The 22,719-nt window shown below is 34.7% G+C and overlaps 1 protein-coding gene across 2 annotated transcripts in view; it reads left to right on the top strand.

Moving 5' to 3' along the window:
• Positions 1 to 22,719, top strand: part of LOC138714686 (neurotrimin-like) — a 292,805-nt gene that overhangs the window by 213,129 nt on the left and 56,957 nt on the right. Inside the window, exons 5-6 of one of the 2 annotated variants that reach the window (XM_069846748.1) lie at positions 847 to 972; positions 5,113 to 5,250. In XM_069846748.1, the coding sequence (XP_069702849.1) occupies positions 847 to 972; positions 5,113 to 5,250 (264 nt within the window). Of the gene's footprint in view, positions 1 to 843; positions 973 to 5,112; positions 5,251 to 22,719 lie in introns of both variants that reach the window. The other variant, XM_069846747.1, reaches the window with a different exon arrangement.

The following is a 22,719-nucleotide window of genomic DNA, read 5'->3' as shown; positions in this document are numbered from 1 at the left end:
TTTGATTCACAATAAACCGAGAACGTAGACGATTATGCATATCGATATGTATGTCAATAACGATATGTAAAGTCGATATTACGCATTTTGATGTTATTTGTGTATAATTGACCAATGGAGTTCTCTCATGAGTAAAAGGCAGCCAACATAAACACAGGTTAACCAACTTCGAAATTTCAACTAAAACATTTCATTAGGTACGGTACTATAAATATGCCCATGCATCTTTATTATCACAACCTATTTTAAGTCTACCATAACGTAAAACAATTAGAGAAGGAACATTTGTAATAGAACAAAAATGAACACAACAGTAGTTATTGAATTGAAGCGTGAATATGTAGTGTGTAATACAACCAATACAGTAATAAAATATGATTCGCTTCCGATCGGTGTTCAAAGATGCAGCTATTGAAAGCCACGTAATCTCCTTCATTTTCTCATCTTTATACGAGGCGCGCCGCTTATCGTAAATGTGAGGATTTCAATATTAGAATCTCATCAAATAAAACTTGCTCTATGATGCACAGCACAGAACAAAATAATGCATAGCTTATGTCACGGTCTTCTTGCTACAAAATATACGACGACAAAATAGCTTTTAGATGGCAATAGAATGAATCTAGTGGGCTGTTATCGGAAACGTGAACGCCAAAGTTGAAACTTAGCCAACACTCCGTTCCCGATCTCGGGCTCCGGCAAGTTTTTCGTTAATTGTGAATGCTCACATTTAAATGTATACATTTTAACAATTATACCGTTTTCGTTTTCGTTTCGATTCTCGTTTCCGGTTTATTGTGAACCAGCCTTTATCCACACAGCGACCATTCTCTTGTGTTGCAGTAGCCAGCGTGGAGGGTCCTGTGTTCAGCATAATGAGAGTGAATCGGCTTCATATGGGAGCATATCTATGCATTGCATCCAACGGCGTGCCTCCAACCGTCAGCAAGAGGATCATGCTCATCGTACATTGTAAGATATGCTTGTTCCCAATGTAATAATACAGGGTGTAACAAATAATCTCCTTCAACTTTTAACATGTAAAGAACTAAAGACTTCGGATAAATAGAACCCGGTGCCATCACATGTTTTAATAAGTTAGATATAAATTTGTAACAATCTTATTTCCAACGTAATTATACAGGGTGTAACAAACAATCTCCTTCAACTTTTAACATGTAAAGAACGAAAGAGTCGGGATAAATGGAACCCGGTAACTTCATATATTTTAATAAGTTAGATATAAACTTGTAACATGCTTATTACCAACGTAATTATACAGAGTGCAAAATCTCATTCAATTTTTAACATGTAAAGAACGAAAGAGTGGGATAAATAGAACCAGATAACTTCACATATGTTATGAAGTTAGGTATAAATTTGAAACATGTTTATTCCTAACTTAATTATACAGGGTGTAACAAATAATCTTCTTTAACTTTTAACCTGTAAAGAACGAAAGAGTCGGGATAAATAGAACCCGGTAACTTCATATATTTTAATAAGTTAGATATAAACTTGTAACATGCTTATTACCAACGTCATTATACAGGGTGCAAAATCTCCTTCAATTTTTAATATGTAAATAACGAAAGAGTGGGATAAATAGAACCAGATAACTTCACATATGTTAAGAAGTTGGATATAAATTTGAAACATGCTTATTTCCAAAGTAATTATGCAGGGTGTAACAAATAATCTTCTTTGACTTTTAACAAATAAAGGACGAAAAAATCGGAATAAATAGAATCAGGTAACTTCACATATGTTAAAAAGTTAGATATAAATTTGAAACATGCTTATTTCCAAACTAATTATACAGGGTGTAACAAACAATCGCCTTCAACTTTTAACATGTAAAAAACGAAAGAGTTTGGATAAATAGAACCCGGTAACTTCATATGTGTTAAGAAGTTAGATATAAATTTGAAATATGTTTATTCCCAAATTAATTATACTGGATGTAACAAATAATCTCCTTTAATTTTTAACATACAAAAGACGAAAAAATCGAGATAAATAGAACCAGATAACTTCACATATGTTAAGAAGTTGGATATAAATTTGAAACATGCTTATTTCCAACGTAATTGTACAGGGTGTAACAAATAACCTTCTTCAACTTTTAACATGTAAAGAACGAAAGAGTCGGGATAAATATAACCCGGTAACTTCATACATTTTAATAAGTTAGATATAAATTTGTAACAAGCTTATTTCCAACGTAATTATACAGGGTATAACGAAGAATCTCCTTCAACTTTTAACATGTAAAGAACGAAAGAATCGGGGCAAATAAAACCCTGTAACTTCATAATATGTTAAGAAGATAGATAAAAATTTGAAACATGTTTATTCCCAATTTAATTGTAAGAGTGTAACAAATAATCTCCTTTAATTTTTAACATATAAAGGACGAAAAAATCGAGATAAATAGAACCAGGTAACTTCACATATGTTAAAAAGTTAGATATAAATTTGAAACATGCTTATTTCCAACGTAATTATACAGAGTGAAACAATCTCCTTTAATTTTTAACATGTAAAGAAAGGGAAGAGTCGGGATAAATAGAACCAGATAACTTCACCTATGTTAAGAAGTTAGATACAAATTTGGAACATGTTTATTCCTAACTTAATTATACAGGGTGTAACAAATAATCTCCTTTAACTTTTAACATATAAAGGAAGAAAATATAGGGATAAATAGAATCAAGTAACTTCACGTATGTTAAAAAATTAGATATAAATTTGAAACATGTTAATTCCGAACGTAATTATACAGGGTGTAACAATCTCCTTCAATTTTTAGCATGTAAAGAACGAAAGAGTCGGGATAAATAGAACCAGATAACTTCACATATGTTAAGAAGTTAGGTATAAATTTGAAAAATGTTTATTCCCAACTTAATTATACAGAGTATAACAAATAATATTCTTTAACTTTTAACATATAAAGGACGAAAAAAATCGGGATAAATAGAATCAGGTAACTTCACACATGTTAAAAAGTTAGATATAAATTTGAAACATACTTATTTCCAACGTAATTATACAGGGTGTAACAATGTCCTCCAATTTTTAACATGTAAAGAACAAAAGAGTGGGGATAAATAGAACCAGATAACTTTACATATGTTAAGAAGTTGGATATAATTGTGAAAAATGCTTATTTCCAACGTAATTATACAGAGTGTAACAAATAATCTTCTTTAACTTTTAACATATAAAGGACGAAAAAATCGGGATAAATAAAATCAGGTAACTTCACATATGTTAATAAGTTAGATATAAATTTGTATTTCCAACGTAATTATACAGGGTGTAACAAACAATCTCCTTCAACTTTTAACATGTAAAGAAGGAAAGAGTTGGGATAAATAGAACCCGGTAACTTCATATTATGTTAAGAAGTTAGATATAAATTTGAAATATGTTTATTCTCAACTTAATTGTATAGGGTGTAACAAATAATCTCCTTTAATTTTTAACATACAACGGACGAAAAAATCGAGATAAATAGAACCCGGTAACTTCAAATATGTTAAAAAGTTAGATATAAATTTGAAACATGCTTATTATCCAACGTAATTATACAGGGTGTAACAAATAATCTCCTTGAACTCTAACATCTAAAGAACGAAAGGATCGGGATAAAATAATAGAACCAGGTAACTATACATAATGTTAATATGTTTGAGACACGCTTATTGCCAATATAATTATGCAATGTGCAATAATTGATCTTCTTCAACATTTAACACCAAATTAAAAGTAATTTGATGAAATAAAACCAAATAATTTCACAGCCATTAATAAGTTTATGTAAAATTAAGACGTGTATTAAAATTTAAGACATGTTTGTTCCCAATTGAATTGTACAAGATATTAATAATATTAATCTCTGTTAAATAATTCTTGACATTTAAATAATGAAACAATATAAAATTACAACAGAGTAAATAATAAAAACAACTTCACGTCTGTTAACTTAGATTATAAAATACAAGACATCCTTCCTTTCAACATAATATTGTACAGAGTGTAACAAATAATATTCTTCAAATTTTAACGTTTAACATTTTTGCACACTGATTTCACATCAATTTATGCAAGAATTAGCTACAATAATGCCCATATGTTTGAAAATAAAAATTAGGTCACAAAATATGATGTAAATGTTAAAATATTTTATATAGGTCACACAAAAAATTAATTGTATTAAAATTAACAACTCTACATGTCTGAGAGTAGTCCGCTTTTTAGAAATAAGTGTTTATTAAATGCATTAAAAAACGTAAAGGTATCAGAGAAACCCTAATAATACCCTGGTTACCAAATGATATAACTGCATAATTTGTTTTCATACTCTGATGAAACTGACTTTTAAAAATATGATTAATAACGTTTTTTTATGCTTTTATCAGCTATTTTAAGTTATAAATCTTGTTATGGTACATTGAAATTTTTGTTAACTTGTGAGTTCATTTTCTTATAAAATCTTATAAGTTTAGAGTTTGCATTTTCTGATATTATTTGTTGTCGTTCACGTACATATATCCTTAAATTAATTTATTTCAGTGTAAGGATAAGAGGATACAAAATATGTTGTCTGAAACATGTAAAAGAGGAACAAAATTGAATCCAAAATGTGATATCGAGCTTTAGAACTAAAGAGAAAAATATTACACTAGCTAGCATAACGTCAAACAGAATAACTTCAAGAAATAATCTGTAAGTAAGGTCTATATTTTAATAATATTAATCAAGTTCAGAATGAATTTGCCGAAAATATATTATAATTCTTATATAAAACAAAATAAATGTTAACCCAGAGGAGGCCTAAACGAACTTATCCTTAGATGAAGGTGAAGATTAAGATGTTGTTTAATATACTGTTACGAATGTATCTGTTTAAGAATTTTCTTGTCTGTAACTTTAAATCCTTATATCACAGTAAAAGTAATTTAAAATTACTGTAAGGTCAGTCTCTAACCGGAAGATATAATAATACTGTTATAATTTAATAGCCAAAAAGTTATTTTACATTGATTAATACAAAATTTAAATCTCTTTTCAAAAATCATACCAGTTTCTTGTCATATTTTTCAGTTCCCCCGATGATTTGGATCCAAAACCAATTGGTGGGAGCACACGAGGGTCAACAAATGACCCTAGAATGCCATTCGGAGGCGTATCCCAAATCAATCAACTACTGGACGAGGGATAGAGGAGAAATTATTGTACAAGGTAAGAAGAATGTTCATATTAATTCATGGGTAATCGGATGTATTAATTTGTTGACAACTGTTCAGGGATGATAGAGAAGGCAAAGAGGAACAGTTTTTGTTTGTGACAATAACTGACAAATGTACCGTTTTCCGGTAGGAGCGTTTACAGGTTGGGTAGCAGCTGCGTACTTTGCCATCGATGCCAGGGACTTTCAGAATGCAATATTCCAAGATCGTTGGATTGGAAGAGGTGAACCTATAACTTGGCCACCTCTATCGCCCGATCTTAACTTACTTACTTACTTGCTTACTTACTTACTTACTTACTTACTTAATTACTGGCTTTTAAGGAACCCGGAGGTTCATTGCCGCCCTCACATAAGCCCGCCATTGGTCCCTATCCTGAGCAAGATTAATCCAGTCTCTACCATCATATCCCACCTCCCCCAAATCCATTTTCATATTTTCTTCCCACCTACGTCTCGGCCTCCCCAAAGGTCTTTTCCCTCCGGCCTCCCAACTAACACTCTATATGCATTTCTGGATTCGCCCATACGTGCTACATGTCCTGCCCATCTCAAACGTCTGGATTTTATGTTCCTAATTATGTCAGGTGAAGAATACAATGCGTGCAGCTCTGCGTTGTGTAACTTTCTCCATTCTCCTGTAACTTCATCCCTCTTAGCCCCAAATATTTTCCTAATCACCTTATTCTCAAACACCCTTAATCTTTGTTCCTCTCTCAAAGTGAGAGTCCAAGTTTCACAACCATACAGAACAACCGGTAATATAACTGTTTTATAAATTCTAACTTTCAGATTTTTTGACAAAAGGCTAGATGACAAAAGCTTCTCAACCGAATAATAACAGGCATTTCCCATATTTATTCTGCGTTTAATTTCCTCCCGAGTGTCATTTATATTTGTTACTGTTGCTCCAAGATATTTGAATTTTTCCACCTCTTCGAAAGATAAATCTCCAATTTTTATAGTTCCATTTCGTATAATATTCTGGTCACGAGACATAATCATATACTTTGTCTTTTCGGGATTTACTTCCAACCCTATCGCTTTACTTGCTTGAGGTAGAATTTCCGCGTTTTCCCCAATCATTTGTGGATTTTCTCCTAACATATTCACGACATCCGCATAACAAGAAGCTGATGTAACCCGTTCAATTCCAAATCCTCTGTGTTATCCTGAACTTTCCTAATGGCATATTCTAGAGCGAAGTTAAAAAGTAAAGGTGATAGTGCATCTCCCTGCTTTAGCTCACAGTGAATTGGAAAAGCATAAGATAGAAACTGGCCTATACGGACTTTGTAAGTTTCACTAAGACAGATTTTAATTAATCGAACTAGCTTCTTGGGAATACCAAATTCAATAAGAATATTATATAAAACTTTTCTCTTAACCGAGTCATACGCCTTTTTGAAACCTATGAATAACTGATGTACTGTACCCTTATACTCCCATTTTTCCTCTAATATCTGTCGAATACAAAACATCTGATCAATAGTCGATCTATTACGCCTAAAACCACACTGATGATCCCCAATAATTTCATCTACATATGGACGATCTTACCTACTATGAATTGTATTTGTGGGAGGAGATTAAACGTCTGGTATACTTTAGAACAGTGGTTTCCAAACTTTTGAAGGCGATACCCACTCTTGGGTGAGACATTTGTTTGCGACACCCCCACTACCGTACCCCATTCGAAAAATACAAATCTCTGTAAAACCGAAAACGCGATAATTTTGCTCAAAAACCAGTGTATACAAACCAAATACCTGCAAGGCAAGAAATTGGAATATGCAAACCTATTTTCCAGTTCTCTATGAAATGTTTCATATAAAACAATTTTTATCTCAAAAAGGAAGCAAAAACGAGTAAACTGTATTACATTTTTTTGTTTGAAATATCGCAAAGAATAACCCCCTGAAATTAATGACGTTGCTTACGGTTCACTCTGTGTATTTTATACTTTCGTGACATTCCTTTTAATAAAGTCAGAGGTTATAAAGTTTTCCGTTGTGTGAAAATAGGGGGGGGGGATTTAAGTTTATGCTTCATTTGGTTGCATAATACATTATTTAGTTTATGTTTATATTTTGTGTAACAGTCCAAGGGAGTTTCATTCGTAACATGATAAACGAAATGAATTGTTAAGAAACGCTAACAATAAAACTTATAAAAACACAAGAATGTGTCATTTTCGTGGCACCGAGTATTTTATTATATTTTGTCTTATATCTTCACCTGGAGTTAATCCTGCATGTTATGACTAAGGAACGGATGTTGATGGAAAATCATCTTCTTATTTTTCACATTAGGATGATGCCTATTAATATAGAAACCCTTTCTATGTTAATCTTAACGTAAAAAATTAATTTCTTATATTACATTTTTTGCATTTTTGCACTAGTAGGTCATTTTTATATTTTTTTTATTCAGAATTTTTTGGTCATTTTTAATATTCTGAAGAACTTCTAGATCATTTTGAATGCATTTTTCTTCCTTCTTTACACATAGGCCTGTTAAATCTTTTTCTAAGCAAACAGATGAGTAGTAGGCCTTACTACTGAATAAGAGTGAAGTTTGAGTTTCATAGTTTGGAACGAACTCTAAAGTCCATCCCTCATTTCACTGAAGGCTTCACCTCACACAACAGAAGTAATATAAAATGCTTGACAACAGCTTAGTTTAAGTGAGGACTTTGACCGCTACCGTTCTTTTGTTGGTACGAGAGTGTCTTTAGAATTTATTTTTGGAAGGAGGGGAACTTTCACCGTTTGGTAGACAATAAAACGTTGTGTACCCAATATGGTTCGGAAGGGATTTACTACAGTAGACAGTATTTTTAACACAAAAATTGCAAGAATGCACGCTGCGCCCACAATTTGTTTTGTCATTTGCATTCCCCATCTGGAAGGTCTCGTAACAAAAGTGAAGAGCGGAAGGAGGAGGAGACGAAGAATGAAGGCACTGACATGGACCACTCCTGATTGAAAAGCTTTGTAAACCCTCATTAAAGACTATAGTTTTCCCTTAAAGCTTTCATTTTGTTGCACGTTCTTTTCCTTTATCTTAGCCAAATTCCAGGAAGTTGCCTCCTCTCTCCGAGATTTGCAGGGCAGTCATTGAAACAAAGTGAAGTTGTGGTGCGAGTATTTTGAATAATATTTACATGTCGTTTTCTTTTAATTTTATATCTTTTTTTTTTTCATTATTTAAGGGCAATTTATTGATCATTTTAAGTAGATTTTTAGGTCATCAACATCCGCCCTCTAGTTATGACACACGCTGTATATTTCTGTCTACGATAATACTGCCACGCGTCAATTATCAGACTCCAAATAACTTAAAATGTTTTATATGTATTTTAGATGTAATTCCTCTTAATACAAAAACTATGAAACTAGCCCAGTTTTACTGTGGCCCTCAGGCTATATTTGGGGCTTGATGGCTAACTAGTAACTTGAGTTGAAAACAGATTAACACGTGTATAGAGACAGAGGGAGAAAGAGAGAGTGAGATGTTGATGTACTCGTCAATAAGGTTATTACTGTCTGCTGAGGTGATATACAAGCCCAAACACTGGTCAACAGACAGAGCGCACTATATCTCTTCAACTTTTTTGTGTGCGGAGTCCTTATAAAATATCCCAGAAGCCACAATACTCGCACCTTTGTTACACGAAGGCAAATATAAGCCCAGAGGCTTCATAGCTACATAAACATAGCGCTTAGAAGTGACGTTCAAACCCCAGGTCTGCAGATCTTGTTAGCTCGTATACTTGGGAGTAATGGGGAATAACGAGACACCTCGGTGATAGAAACTGGAATTCGATTACATTCCCCTCCCCTCCCAAGAGATGGTATAGCGCTATAAAACATGACGGCCCAACCTTTTACGATCAAAAACTTCATCTGTTTTTATGATACAGTCCTACTTCGAACTGAAGCACCGCTTGATTGGTGGCACTGCGGCCTATTTTCTTTTCGCTGTATGTTTAACATTTCAGACAGGGACTTAATCGTGTTATTTAAGGCCGAGGAAGCTTTAACATGATGGTGAAGCAAATTACGGGCCATTCCGCATTAAGTCTCCGGTCTGTATTAAGGGGGAGGGGTGTTTCCAGTGTTGCGGGAGGTTGTAGAGGCAACGCTTTGGAGGAAAACGATTTTCTTCTAGATAAGATGTTCCTTTTTGCTGTCTGCGGATGGTAATGCTCGGTGAATCCTGGCGTCTGTACAAAGAGAACATCCAGGTTCTGAAAGAAAATGTATCCAATATTGAAGCTATACATGATAACATTGCATAAATAGTCCAGATAAGCTGAAAGAAAATGGAGTTTGTATCTAAGTTTAATATATAGCCTATGTCTAACGAAAAAAATATATATATACAGGATGTTTCAAAAGTGATGGTTTAATAATAATAATAATAATAATAATAATAATAATAATAATAATACTTACTGGCTTTTAAGGAACCCGAAGGTTCATTGCCGCCCTCACATAAGTCCGCCATTGGTCCCTATCCTGAGCAAGATTAATCCAGTCTCTACCATCACATCCTATCTCCCTCAAATCCATTTTAATATTATCTTCCCATCTACGTCTCGGCCTCCCTAAAGGTCTTTTGCCCTCCGGCCTCCCAACTAACACTCTATATGCATTTCTGGATTCACCCATACGTGCTACATGTCCTGCCCATCTCAAACGTCTGGACTTTATGGTCCCAATTATGTCAGTTGAAGTATACAATGCGTGCAGCTCTGTGTTGTGTAATTTTCTCCATTCTCCTGTAACTTCATCCCTCTTAGCCCCAAATATTTTCCTAAGAACCTTATTCTCAAACACCCTTAATCTTTGTTCCCATTCCGAGGCTTACTGTTAGGTTTCGTAACAAGCTGTTTTTTACGGTGATGGTTTGTTAGCCCTTCGCCCAACCCCCAAGCTGGAGGACCACCCCTTATCGGCTGTCCACGACTGCTTATCCAATGTAATAATAATTATTTATTTATTTAATCTGGCAGAGCTAAGGCCAGTAGGTCTTCTCTTCCGCCCAGCCAGATTCTAATTCTAATTGAATACAATTGCTTACATAGTTGTTACATTAATATCTAGACCATGAAACAACATGAAAGTAAATAATGAAAGTTGGATAAGTAATGTTAGTGTGACAATAATAAACATTGGTAAGAAATAGTTATAATAATAATAATAATAATAATAATAATAATAATAATAATAATAATAGGGATGAGAAGTAAAAACGAAGAGAAGCAAAAAGTTACAGTAAATATCAGAGTGCTGCATTGGAGTTAAATCGCTCGCTTGAACTCGGTCGAGTGTCGCACCCTCGAGTGAGATTCGATCGGTCATGATACGCTCGTAATAAATAGAAGCACAGTACAAGGTCATCTCACCGACATGTCTTATCTTGTATGGAAGGCGACAGATAAGATACACATATGTTTTGCTCACACGGTAAAAATAAGGCTTTATTTTCTGCGTTTATGACAAACGTTTAATGGAACAGTCAATGGAACGTACCAAAACAGGAACATGAAGTTATAAATAAAATAGTATGAAAAACTTCGATATACGGTTATTATTGCTAATTAATAATTATTCAATATTTGATTTACCACATATATAATATGATAGGTCCATACATAGAGTTCTGCCTATACACTGCGACAATGTAGAAACGTTTTACAAAATATTATTGACATAGCAGTAGATTAATAACAATGTTAGTACAGGGATAACGTCACAGAAAATATAATAAAACGAATAATCATGCTGCACAACTGTTACAGACGCAAAGATTAATACACTAATTATTATTATTATTATTATTATTATTATTATTATTATTATTATTATTATTATTACTACTACTACTAGAAAACTTTGATACAGTTCTTGCATTATCTTGATTGTGTTCTCTGTTTATAATAATTATATATACATCCAATAACATCTATCAGATGTGGCAAAAACAAAATCACTTCTGTGTGGGGAAAAAAAGACATTTTCCTACAACATTTATATTACATTTTAAAGCAAGTTTTGTAGTTGTACTATGGAGAGGTTAGTTAAACACTGCAAAGTTTTGAAATGTTAAACATCTATGATGTTACTACACAGTTCATCACTGTAATCAGAACGAATATCTAACGCTCGGCTTATACCGTTCGAGGATTTATCGCTCGTGACAATTTTACCCATCATGCATGTGCGCTATTTATCGGATTATGCTATGAACTACTTGGCGCTCGAGCGAAAACGTCCGATGCAGACCTCTAGTAAATATGGATCCGCAAATTAACCGTTTACGAGATAATGTTATTTTGTGCTATTTGGGGGCCGCCAAATATTAAGTATACTAATTCCAACAAAATCATTGACAATTTTATTTAATTTATCAATCACGAGAAAATAACATTGATAATTTTGGCTTCAACACCACAGAAATGTGAGTGAACATAGGCCCTACACAAAATAAACATTTTTGTTTGAACAACAGTGAAGTGTGTGGCTAAAAAAGGTACAGTACAGTATGAACATGTTAACTGAAGAATTTTTCAGCAGGTGTTCAAAATGCTGACCGTGCACTTGAATACATCTGTCTTGTCTTCTCCGCAAAGACCCAAGAAAGCGCTCGAGCAATTCTGGGTCATTCTTCATTTGCTGGAAGATATCTACAGTCCGATGCTGCAATTCTTCAGGTGTGGTGATATCTGTTATGTATACTAGGTTTTTTGTATAACCCCATACACAAAAATCCAAAGGATGTAAATCCGGTAATCTAGGTAAAGGTCCTCCTCTACCTATCCACCGTTCACCATATCGTCTGTTTAGATATGGTCTCACACTTAGAAGGAAATGTGATGGGAAGAGTGCGACAATGAGAAGCGTAAATGTTGCCGCTTTACCCTATCCAGGCGCTCGGTTCAATGGCGTCCATAATTAGCAAGAAAGTGCCATTATCTTGTAAACAGTTAATTTGCGCACTCATGTTTGCTGGAACTTTCTTGTCTCTTCGGTTTTTTACTTTTCACCCTTAAGTATTTGACCATCACTTGAAACATCCTATATATACAGGGACATCATTTTATTTTTAATAACATTTTTAATATTAACCTGGCTATACCTTTAGAGAACCGGAAAACCCATTCGCTACCCCCTTCCACAACTGGAGTTCGATGATACTGGCGTAAAACACAAACAAATCACTTTACTAGCTATAGGTGGGAAGAAAAGTACTTCATCCATTTACGTAAACTAGGAAATATCTCGATTTTGAGTTCGATAATTTTCATTAGGATTTTTATTTAATCAAAATGCAGTACTGTATTAAGAATAAGTGTTTTTACTCACGAACTGAGCTATCCATGCGAACGTATTCATTATGCAGTGTATATTATACTGTCTACAGCACATTAGCGTACAATATAGAGAATAATGAAGTTCAATTGAAAAATAATCATAATATGTATATTTAAACACATTTTTGAAGATGGTAGCCATTCATTTCGATAGCCTACAGGCTTAAGTTCTTTTGTGCATATTATCGCACTATAGACTATTGCATCTAATTCCAATTACCAGTTTCGTCCTTCGTACTAGTAACTCATGTTGAAATAATTCTGTACCTACTCTATAAAAGATTACCTTATGCAATGTAAATTCAATCTTCACTTCTGCCCGACTCGCATAGATAAAATTACTCAGACATGCTATCTACTGTCCGTCCAAGTGGTTATTCCGCAGGATCGTAGAAAGGGGGGAAATCACGTGACAGTTAATTACTTAATGAGGCCCTTTTATTTAAGTTATTTTAAACAGTTGTGTAATATTACGTAAACGTCCAATTCCTAACAGAAATGAATGTTTTCAGAAAAGAGCTAAGACAGCCTAGCTTTTACAGAGGGGTGTGCAGAAGCAGGTGGGGGAAATCGGGTTGCGACGTAGGCAAACGGACAGTACTTGTGTGCGAAAATATGATTCAATATTGAAAGCTCTTTCGTCACTGGAAAACGCGAACATATTTATGTAACGTACTATACTAAGTAACTCAGTACTGTTTACTATAAGCGGCCTTGATTCTGTCTGGAAAACAGTTGAAACTTCATTAGTAGAAGGGGTGGGAGTGAAGTACATTAAAAGACTCAGATACAATAAAAATTGAAGTAAAAATAAAATGATGTCTCTATATATATATATATATATATATATATATATATATATATATAGAGAGAGAGAGAGAGAGAGAGTGAGAGTGAGAGAGTGAGAGAGAGTGAGAGAGTGAGAGTGAGAGTGAGAGTGAGTGAGAGAGTGAGAGTGAGAGTGTGAGAGAGTGAGAGTGAGAGAGTGAGAGTGAGAGTGAGAGAGTGAGAGTGTGAGAGTGAGAGTGAGAGAGTGAGAGAGTGAGAGTGAGAGAGAGTGTGTGTGTGTGTGAGTGTGAGAGAGAGTGCGAGTGCGTGCGTGTGTTTTTTTTCTCAAAAAGGGTTTCTGAAAAATGGTAGGCGATAAAATATAACATAATCATTAAAATCTCAACTTCACGGATCAGGCATCTTGCCCGTTCCGGCTTCACAGCTGTTTCCATGGCCACTCTCGATCTGTTTCTCCCCTTGGCTGTTTTAAGGAAATCTACTGCTTTCCATTCTTAATAAATGTTCAGTTCAATTTTGTCCTTTATCTATTATTTCATTACATGCTGATCTAATGTGTAATTCTTCCGTAATTTCATTATTCTTTATTTTATCCAATCGTGTACAGCCTTTAACGGTCCTAAGGAATTTAATTTCTGCCGATTCAATTTTGCACTTGTTTTTGAGTTGGTGCCCAGGTTTCTTATAATAAAGTGACGTGAATAGAGCCATTCCCTTATAGAATTTCATTTTCGTCAGATAACATTATTTCCAATAAAAATGTAAATAAACAAATCCATTAGTTTGAATCATTTCCGAAATAATTGCAGTTTAAATATTTTTACAAACGATGTCAATTATCGTGTATAGCAGCCTTTCCTTACCCCATGACTCTGGAGGGGTTGTTCTAAACCATCCGTTGTGATCCCGACCTACTGACATACGCTGTCACGCGTGCGTTTCCTTGTTAAGCTTGTATTTCCCTTATTGTCCTTGCATTCTACATTTTCTCTTTGTATTCTCCATGCTTCTTGTATTCCCATTTTCTCCCTGTTTTCCCTTGTTCCCCCTATATTCTCCTTTTCGTCTTTCATTCCCTATATTCTTCTCGCATACCCCTTGTTCTCCTTTTATTCTCATTATCCTACTTGCATTCCCCTTGCTTCCTTTGTATCCTCCTTGCCTTTGTCTTCCTCTTGTTGTCTTTATTTTCTCCTGTTCACCTTGTCTTTCCCTTGTACTTCTTGTATTTCCCTTTGTTCTTCTTACATTCCCCTTATATTCTTCTTGTTCTTCTTATATTTCCCTTAATCTTCTTGAATTCCCTTAAACCCTTCATATATTCGCTTCTTCTCATAGCCACTTTGTTCTCCTTGTATTCTGCTTTTAATTCCTGTAGTCTTCATGTTCTCATCTTCCTGTTGTATGATTCTTGTACTCCCTTGTTCTCTTTGTATTTCATTCTTTCCCCTTGATTCTTCTTGTTCTTCTTATATTTCCCTTAATCTTCTTGAATTCCTTTAAACCCTTCTTATATTCGCTTCTTCTCATAGCCACTTTGTTCTCCTTGTATTCTGCTTTTAATCCCTGTATTCTTCATGTTCTCATCTTCCTGTTGTATGATTCTTGTACTCCCTTGTTCTCTTTGTATTTCATTCTTTCCCCTTGTATTCTTCTTGTTCTTCTTATATTTCCCTTAATCTTCTTGAATTCCTTTAAACCCTTCTTATATTCGCTTCTTCTCATAGCCACTTTGTTCTCCTTGTATTCTGCTTTTAATTCCTGTATTCTTCATGTTCTCATCTTCCTGTTGTATGATTCTTATACTCCCTTGTTCTCTTTGCATTTCATTCTTTCCCCTTGTATTCTTCTTGTTCTTCTTATATTTCCCTTAATCTTCTTGAATTCCTTTAAACCCTTCTTATATTCGCTTCTTCTCATAGCCACTTTGTTCTCCTTGCATTCTGCTTTTAATTCCTGCATTCTTCATGTTCTCATCTTCCTGTTGTATGATTCTTGTACTCCCTTGTTCTCTTTGTATTTCATTCTTTCCCCTTGTATTCTTCTTGTTCTTCTTATATTTCCTTTAATCTTCTTGTATTCCCTTAAACCCTTCTTATATTCCCTTCTTCTCGTATCCACTTTGTTTTCCTTGTATTCTGCTTTTAATTCTTGTATTCTTCATGTTCTCGTCTTCCCCTTGTATGATCCTTGTACTCCCTTGTTCTCTTTGTATTTCATTCTATTTCTCCTTTATCTCTTATTATATTCTTCTCCTTGTCCTTGTATTTCCTTTGTCCTCATTATATTACATTTCTTCTCCTTGTACTTCCCCTTGTTCTGCTTGCATTCCTCTCGTTTTTGTACTCTCCTCGTTCTCCTTGCATTCCCTTTTCTTGTATTCTCATTGTTTTTATTGTAGGCTTATTCCCCTTGTTCTCCCTGTCTTCCTGTTATCTTTATATTCCCTTTGTTTTTCTTAATTTATCGCACTACACTCTCGTCGTTCTACGTAAAGATAAGCATCATATTAAAAGTATCCTATGCGCCTGTCGATTTTTTAATCCTTGCAGACTCATTTTTAGAGATTATGTAGTTCAAAAATCGGCTATGGACAAATTTTCTCTGATTGTTTCAATGTTTCCCTATATTATTCTATCGGTTCCATGATCGCTAAACCATCAACTCGTCATCTCCGAGTAGCTTCTGTATTTTAAAACGAACATTAAATGAAGACCAAAGGCAATATAAAATGAATCATTTTACACGCTATGACATTTCAGCTTCTGAAGAAGACCAACTGGTGCGTGAAACCATATGGCTCATCCGACGGTACAGATTCCAATCTAAACGGCATATTGTAAAAGGATTGATATGGTTAAGAGATGTCTTTTCTGGGAAAAGCTATTGCGCATAAAAGCACTCAAGAGAAATCAATGATCCACGGAACATAACGAAGTCTCGTAGGTTTTCAGAAGAGCTGGTTGTAGCCAACAACAAAGCTCCTCCTGACAAGTTATCTTGTTTGCCAAAATACTGCGATAAAATTAATGTTGCGTCGAGATCCTTAGATAGGAGCAAGTGGCTACCCGTATCACATTTTTGTCTACAGGACGTCCTGGAAGTCTGTAGACCCTTATAATATCTACAGAGGTGTGAAAATTATTTGAATAATCTTAATTTTAAAGGTTTTTTAATAGTTCCTTCACAAATATTCATTGAATTAATGAATATTGGTATATAATATTACTATACTGATGTAGGATATATTTACTACTAACGATGCCGGAAAGCATTGTTGTACATTGGTATTTTTCTTATTTTACAATTGTTATGGGAATTCAGAAATTATTATATTATGTTGGCGGAATTGGAAACATCAAAAATTAATTAAGAAATGCTTTAAACAAATTGTTCTTTGCGTTTACATTGTTGTGAAGGTTCAAATGAACGTATACATCTGTTTTGTGCATATAATGTTTTATGTTTCCAATTCCGCCAACATAATATAATAATTTCTGAATTCCCATAACAATTGTAAAATAAGAAAAATACCAATGTACAACAATGCTTTCCGGCATTGTTAGTAGTAAATATATCCTACATCAGTATAGTAATGTATACCAATATTCATCAATTCAATTAATAATTGTGAAGGAACTATTAAAAAACCTTTAAAATTAAGATTATTCTAATAATTTTCACACCTCTGTATATTAATAAAAAACTGTAACTAAATTTTTCTGGTAATTTTCCCTATTGCAATAATAATCGATGTAAACATATAATTAACTCCTGAGAAAATAGCATTTTTTAAATTTTTGTCTGTCTGTCTGTCTGTCTGTCTGTCTGTCTGTCTGTCTGTCTGATTTCCACGCGATACTGGCCGAATCGAATTTTATGAAAATTGGTAGGCCTATATAAACTACTTTGAATCCCAAACGTCACAATTTCTTAAATTGTAGTTCTCTGCTTCCGTACTATTCTGTTAATTTATTTTTCATTATTCCATTCTTTTCCTATAAACGGTTTATGTTTATGTTTGGTACTTATCTTTTTATCTTTACATGTACTTTCTTATTTTTGCTTGTAATAAATTTTAATTCCTATAGTCGCGTCGCTGTTATTTCCGGCGTGACTCCTCCTCTTTCCTTACGCCTTAGGAAGTGAAGGCTCTATAAAATCTAGGTGGGTAGTATCGTTCGCCATTTTTGTTCTTTCGTTGTCGAGCTAACAAACGATAAATCTATTTGCTACACCGTTAAACATGATCATGTCGTAGCTCCTATGATAATAAATCAAACGCACTGTAATTGAGCGGCAAATAACTTCCTCGTGTGCTTTCTGCGAACGCCAACAAAAGAATAAAAATGGCGGGCGATTATATTAAGTATTTATCGAGCCTTAGAAAGTGCATAACGTCATCAGCAGCACACGTTTAAATGTAGCCGACCTGCAACGTGATTGGCTGCCGGAAATAAGAGCGACGGGACTATAAATAACATGGTCGTAAGAATGGAAGAATTCATAACGTATTAATAATGTATAATGTATTTAGCAAAAGACTTGGCAACTCTGTAAAATCTGACGTTGGCACGTGTCAAAGCTTCTTTCAAGCAGGAATATGGGGCGAGGACGTTAACCCTTAAATTGATAAAGTAGCCTATAGGATACAACAGGTTAATAGGCTATATGCTATAATTTTAATAGAACAATAGAAAAAAAATGGTAGGAAAATTAAAAATTTCACAATACTATAATATTGTACAACATATAAACATATGGACATTGCGATAGTTGTTTTCTTTACGGTCCGACAAGGTTTAATAAACTAGTGTGAGAAATGAAGCTTTGCCATCTCATCCTGCCTAAGGTTTTTCCGTGGTTTTCCTAAGGCGTTAAGACAAATGTCGGGATGAGCCCTAAAAGAAATGGGCCACGGACCTGCTTTCACTTCCCCAGACATTGGTGACGGCTCAAAATTAATGATTATTCACATCGAACTCGGGCCCTAACAGAATTCAATCGTCCCCTTGTACAGATCAATGGAGTCATCAAAGAGTCAATTGGCTGGTCTCCTGATCTGAGAAAAATCAACAAAGAGCCAATTGGCTATTGCCGTTAAGATTAATCCCTATGCTTCGATTCTTCAAACAGCCAAACAGCCAAACTGGCTATTACCTTTTCGTGCCTAGACTTCTATGACTCTTCCTCCTAGTTGGTACCATCGCGTCTCTCCTCCGGATCAGGTCGCTGTACTTCTGCCCCTCCTCCCCCCCCGTATGTTGTAGCTAATCAGTTACGTCCATTTTCGGCTTATCCACTGGAAATTTCTAGCACTCCTTGACTAGGGCGGCGAAACCCGAAGTGAGACAAGTGGCCAAGAGGCTTGGAGCTCACATATTCAGTTTTTCACAGCCCCTACTCCCCCCCCTTGCAAGGACGTGTTTTCACGTACCTTTAAAGTTTCTCCTCCCACTTCCCCCTTCTTTCTTTCATTCAAGCTTTGTCAAGTCAAGGATTAAGGTTTGTCTCGAAGTAATGATCTTTGTAATCTTTAATGTTTGTTTCGAGAGGAAAATGTGAACACGGTAGGCTGTTAGCATACATACTGTGTGCATTCACATTCTTCTCTTCAGCGTTAGAGTTGAAACGGAAGACACAAATAATTATATTTCTATTGAGACATCACTCATGAGACAACTAAGCCAGTAGATAATGGGGTAGAGTGACCAATTGCTTTCCCCCTCCATCTGACTGGTAACCTTTAGGCGCATAGGCCTACAACAATTGTTGTTGGCCTATTAATTTAGGTTCGAACCCACAACTGGTCACAACCCTCTAGATTATGTGCCGTATTATAGTTACGTAATATCAGTAATGACTTGGAGGCGGATTCGTATGCACTAAAAAAAAGGGAAAATATGCAAACATGTTTGCACTTAAAAAAAACACGATATATAGCCTATGTTCTATGCACTAAAAATAACAAAATTATGCACTATTAAAATTTAAAAAAATTAGAAAGTTACTATTATTTATGGTTTTTCTGTTGTTCATAAGAATATTGAGACATCATCAGTTGCTAAATTTGCGTGTCGCACATTTTTCATCAGGCATCTTCGATAAAACTAAATCAAAATTAATAATTTTTTTGCAGTTAAGCTGTTCTAAAGTACAATGCACTCTACACACTGTCGAAGTTTTTAAGACCTACTGTAATGAAATAAAATATTCTGATTTGCCACGTTGATATGTAAAAAACAGAAGATTGCTTTATCGTGCCTATATTATTGTTGTCGGGTGGCGAAATTCGAGTTTAAGAGGGTAAAGAACTTTATGAACGTTTTCTGTAACTTCTCCTCAAATCATATCGCAGCGTTCTAGTGACAAAATCTTATGCATGTGCGTAGTAGACAATAAGGTGGCTTCTTGTTTTGAATAACTGTTCTTTTAATCGCAACTTTCATCCATCTTAACATCCAAATATTATAAATTTGCACAGAGTCAGCAACGTACTTAATTAATTGAGTGCTTTGTTGATTGCCAAGGATTTATCTAAAATGATTCACTGATAACAGAGCACTTTCTGCATGTTGTCAGATTGCAATAAATAAAATGTAAATCCTATAATCTGTTTCAATGTCTGAGTTTCTTCTGTATTCCATTTTTCCGATTTTCTGGTTTAAACACCAGATCGCTGAAAAATAACAGAATATGCTTTCATATGCGCTGAAACCTGAAATATGCATTAACCCCTTAAATATGCATATATATGCACTATAAAATATTTACCTTTGGTTACAAATAACTTTAAATGCATTTATACAGGGCTACTACAAAGGCTTTACCCGATTCCATAGCCTTGTATTATGAAAAGTATGAGACATACATTATTGAAAGTTATACCAATAAAAAGAGAAACTCATCAAGTTTTTGGTCCATCAACTGCTACAAGTGCTCGATGTGACCTCCTCGACAAACATCCACTCGGTAGTCTAACTCCCGGAGCATATCACGATCAACTCTAGCCACTGCCGCACGGATCCGGTTATTAAGTTCTTCAAGATTAACTGGCAAAGGAGGTACATACACTTGATCTTTGACAAACCCCCATAGAAAAAAATCACAGGGAGTCAGATCTGGTGACCGAGGAGGCCAACGGAGAACACACCGATCGTTGTTAGAAGCCTGTTGATGTGGTTGATGCCTCAGTTACATGAAGATAAACCAGGGTTTTTATTTCAACAAGATGGGGCTCCACCACATTTCCATCTGGAAGTGCGTGAGTATCTTAATGAGCATCTACCACAGCGTTGGTGTGGACGGGCTTCTATGGGTGTTTATCAAAGATCAAGTGTATGTACCTCCTTTGCCAGTTAATCTTGAAGAACTTAATAACCGGATCCGTGCGGCAGTGGCTAGAGTTGATCGTGATATGCTCCAGCAGGTATGGCAGGAGTTAGACTACCGAGTGGATGTTTGTCGAGGAGGTCGCGTCGAGCACTTGTAGCAGTTGATGGACCAAAAACTTGATGATTTTTTTCTTTTTGTTGGTATAACTTTCAATAATGTATGTTTCATACTTTTCATAATACAAGGCTATGGAATCGGGTAAAGCCTTTGTAGTAGCCCTGTATAATGGTAGCGTAATGATTTGCAACTAAGTAATAAAACATGCAAATATGCTAAAATCCGCCTTCTAGCCAATGAGTAATCTTTGTATTTCGTAAAGCGAATTAGACAGACGAAAAGTAATTTGTCACTCAGTAATTGAGTGCATGCTGATTTAAATCTGTAGATGACACACGTCACAAGTTTGTTACCTTCCATGAAGAATAACGACTGAATACCTTCAAAACTCTGTTTCGACTCAGGAAGGAAATTTATCGGACTTGGTGGATGTGATCACTGGTACTTCAACCCCCCCCCTCCCCCGCAGTCATAAAGGCTCCCCCAGCATCGCCCTCGTAGTCATCATCCCAATGCATCCGTGCATGATGGCAAGATGTCACGCAAATGGATATCGAATACACTGTCCCAACACTGAAGACAGCAACAAAGAGTGGCATGAACACTCGGTTTCACTATCGACCGTTTTTCTTGAAGAGGCGCACTGCCTTCCTGCTAATTTGTTTATTAGACAGTCAGTAAATCCGTTAGTCAATTAATTAATAATTTAATTAGTCAGCCACTTCACCAACATGTTACTAATCCACAATTTAACTTAAATTTTATATAGAAATGAAATTATATTTAATTTGTTTGCATTTCACCAAACTAATATCCATTTAAAATAAAGTCAATTAATGTAATTCCTAATTAAGCCATCACGGCCTTCGGAATCATAGTAAAATAGTAATTCCGAAGGCCATGTGCCTTGTTAATGTATGCAGTGATCTATATAGTTACTTCATTTGTTATATTACGACAATAAAATGTCGTAATAAACAGAGGATATCCTCAAAACATATTAAAATCATCGAAAACAAAAAGACAGATGGACAAACTTCAGAAGAAAAGAAGAAAGGTTTGAAATAAGTAGAAAGAGATTTAAATGCATGAAAACCTCATCCCAATGTCTTCAGCAACATTGAAGACAAAACGAGATAATATAAAAGTAGATGCAGGGAAATGTCATGCAACAAGCAAAATGGAAAGACTTAATGGATTTTCTCTATTCCAGTGCCTTCAAATGTAATATATTAGGCCTACATGATTATTCATGTTACTTTAGTTGCCGTGTTTTAGGCAACTGAAGATTGAATAAACGTTTCTTCAAAAATTGTATCGTTTAAATAATATTATGAAATACTTAACTATCAGTTGGAAATTCTAAATCACCTTCTGTACTATTCAAAATATACAATGCTTATGTCTTACTTAGCCTAAACTGCATTTGTAAATCTTTTTCGTCCATTGTATTAAACTAATCTTTTCTTGCGGAAATTATCCTCGCCCACGTCGGTAAGAAATCGTCATTTTCAAACATCAAGTCCATCTTTGTTCTCACCATGATGAAAATTATTGTCGTTAATGCAGGATTAATTATTTAAATGGTCAAATATTGATCAATTAACTTAAATGTAGTTTAATGAGAGCTTAAAGCCCAATTTGTGTCGATGAAATGCATTGTCCCTTTAAGTGCGAACTAAAAGGACTTTAAATAACAATTAAAGTTAAATAAATTTGGTGAAACAGGCCTTTCATCAATTAATATACCGTCAATGCTCCAGTGTTAAATTCGCTTATTTAATTACCCATTATCTCAGAAACTAATGAAGATATCAGACTGAAGATTTTTACAGGATAA

This window comes from Periplaneta americana, chromosome 15 (genome assembly GCF_040183065.1).
Source record: "Periplaneta americana isolate PAMFEO1 chromosome 15, P.americana_PAMFEO1_priV1, whole genome shotgun sequence".
NCBI lineage: Eukaryota > Metazoa > Arthropoda > Insecta > Blattodea > Blattidae > Periplaneta > Periplaneta americana.
The sequence above is the reverse complement of the archived record's forward strand: the minus strand, read 5'-3'. Positions and strand labels throughout refer to the sequence as shown.